General features: G+C 30.5%; 1 protein-coding gene across 3 annotated transcripts in view; it reads left to right on the forward strand.

Annotated features, from left to right (window-relative positions):
* LOC106476157 (solute carrier family 2, facilitated glucose transporter member 1-like) overlaps nt 1-2,387 on the forward strand; it is a 19,426-nt gene that overhangs the window by 9,995 nt on the left and 7,044 nt on the right. For all 3 annotated transcript variants that reach the window (XM_013936826.2, XM_022380093.1, XM_022380094.1), the window contains exons 8-9: nt 719-820; nt 1,156-1,231. In XM_013936826.2, the coding sequence (XP_013792280.1) occupies nt 719-820; nt 1,156-1,231 (178 nt within the window). The remainder of the gene's footprint in view (nt 1-718; nt 821-1,155; nt 1,232-2,387) is intronic.

Genomic DNA, 2,387 nt, shown 5'->3' on the forward strand with positions numbered 1-2,387 from the left:
CAGAGAGAGAATATTGTTGGGCACATGAGACATTCGTCGTGAGTTATAGCATTTGTTATAGCACGACTGTTGAAATTAAGTGTATTGCAAAGTTGTATTCAGAAAGAATAAACCAGTTTTATTTAAGAAAGGACTTGTATCGGTAAAGTATCTTTGGTAAGAATTTTTACGAAAAATTAACTAACGAATGGAGACATAACAATATCATACACATAGGATTTAAATCCATTAACTCAAATTATAGTTAATGGAGTTATTATGTGACAAGAAAAATGGGCCACTTGACTAAATTATAGTTTTACTGTTATGTGAATAGGTACTAACTACTGATAAAATAACATTATGAATTGAGTCTGCAAGTCACAGGTTTGAATCCAGTCACTGAACATGCTCACTTTTTCAGACATGAAGGCATTATGATGTGAGGGTTAATCCTATTTTTTGTTGGTGAAGAGTAGACCTAGAGTTAGCAGTGGACATGTTTACTAGCTTCCTTCCTTCCAATTTTTCACTTCTAAGTTAGGGATGGCTAGTGCAGAAAGCTCTTGAGTAGCTTTGCCCAAAATTCAACAAAACAAACAAAGCTTAATTTAACTCTTTCTGTATCTTCTTGAGAGATTGGACATTGACAACCAAGTTCAAACTGTTCACAATTAATGGGCATATTTTAATTTTGTTTAAAAATAGAAAATTTTAAGTCTTTTTCTTTCTTCTTTAGGTACCACTAGTGAATAGCTGTCAACGTAGAATTCTAATTCTTGTCAGTATCTGTTCTGTGGCATGTAGTCTAATAATTCTTACCATTTCGATGGCTCTTCAGGTGAGCAAGTACCATCATTGTCTTTTGAAAATACACCTGTTTACACAGACTTTTAATAAATGAGTAAAGTACCGATTTTATTGTTTCAATAAAAAAGTTACAGTAAGTAATAGTTTGAATGTAAGCCTGTTTACAAAGTTTCTAAATGGTCTTTCATATGATTAACTGAAAACACGATTATATAGTCTCCTCAAAAAATTATGTTTACCCACTCATCACAGTACTGTACAAGAATAAAGCACATGTTTAATAAGCACATTAATAAATAAATATCTTGTACAGTTATTTCATCGTATTTTTGTTTAATTAAAAAACCTTTGAAACCTTTGTTTCAGAGCGTATCTCCTGCCTTATCATACGTTATAATTATTTCTTCTCTGTGCTTTGTCCTTGGGTATGGAATTGGTTTGGGTAAGTGTCTTGTGGAAACAACACTGCCTATTTTTTATATATTGTTTGCCATCATTATTTAATATGTTTCTTTTTAATTAATACTTAAAATAATGTAATTTTTAGGACATTAATAATATTGTATAACTGAGCAATGTTAGTGCCTTCCCTCTAGTCTTACACTGCTAAACTAGGGACGGCTAGCGTGTAGCTTTGCGTGAAATTCAAAACAAACAAATCATTTCAAATTAACTCATTAAATACCTGTAGCGAGCTGAATTCCAAATGAAAAAATAATGAATGAGAGTGCTAAAGCTTGTAGATACTCAATGAAAATTTATTGACAAGATTTCGTGATCTAGTTTTTTAATCTACAAATACTGAGTGAGTTGTCTTGGATAATTTTATTGTTCTGTTTTCCAACCATAAGTACTAAGTAAAGATGTGTTGCTTAACTTTAAGTTAGATGGTTTCTAAGCTAAAAATACTGACAGTAAGTTAATTGCTTATATTATCAAAAATAATATAGAGTAACAAAGTTTCTTATCTCTAGTTTTAACCAGTTATTGTTAAACTCATTAAATTTAAACCAGTATTATACAAACAATGTGAAGTTATGCTAAGAGCATAAGATATTTAACCAGTATTTAGATAAACGATGTGGTGTTCCTCTGAGAGCACATTTATTGACAGATATTTAACCAGTGTTATACAAACAATGTGAAGTTATGCTAAGAGCATATTTATTGACAGATATTTAACCAGTATTTATATAAACAATGTAGTGTTACACTAAGAGCACATTTATTGACAGATATTTAACCAGTATTTAGATAAACGATGTGGTGTTACACTAAGAGCACATTTATTGACAGATATTTAACCAGTATTTAGATAAACGATGTAGTGTTACACTAAGAGCACATTTATTGACAGATATTTAACCAGTATTTATACAAACAATGTGAAGTTACACTAAGAGCACATTTATTGACAGATATTTAACCAGTATTTAGATAAACGATATAGTGTTACACTAAGAGCACATTTATTGACAGATATTTAACCAGTATTTAGATAAATGATGTGGTGTTACACTAAGAGCACATTTACTGACAGATATTTAACCAGTATTTAGATAAATGATGTGGTGTTACACTAAGAGCACATTTACTGA

The sequence above is a fragment of the Limulus polyphemus genome, unplaced genomic scaffold (assembly GCF_000517525.1).
Source record: "Limulus polyphemus unplaced genomic scaffold, Limulus_polyphemus-2.1.2 Scaffold9937, whole genome shotgun sequence".
Lineage (NCBI taxonomy): Eukaryota > Metazoa > Arthropoda > Merostomata > Xiphosura > Limulidae > Limulus > Limulus polyphemus.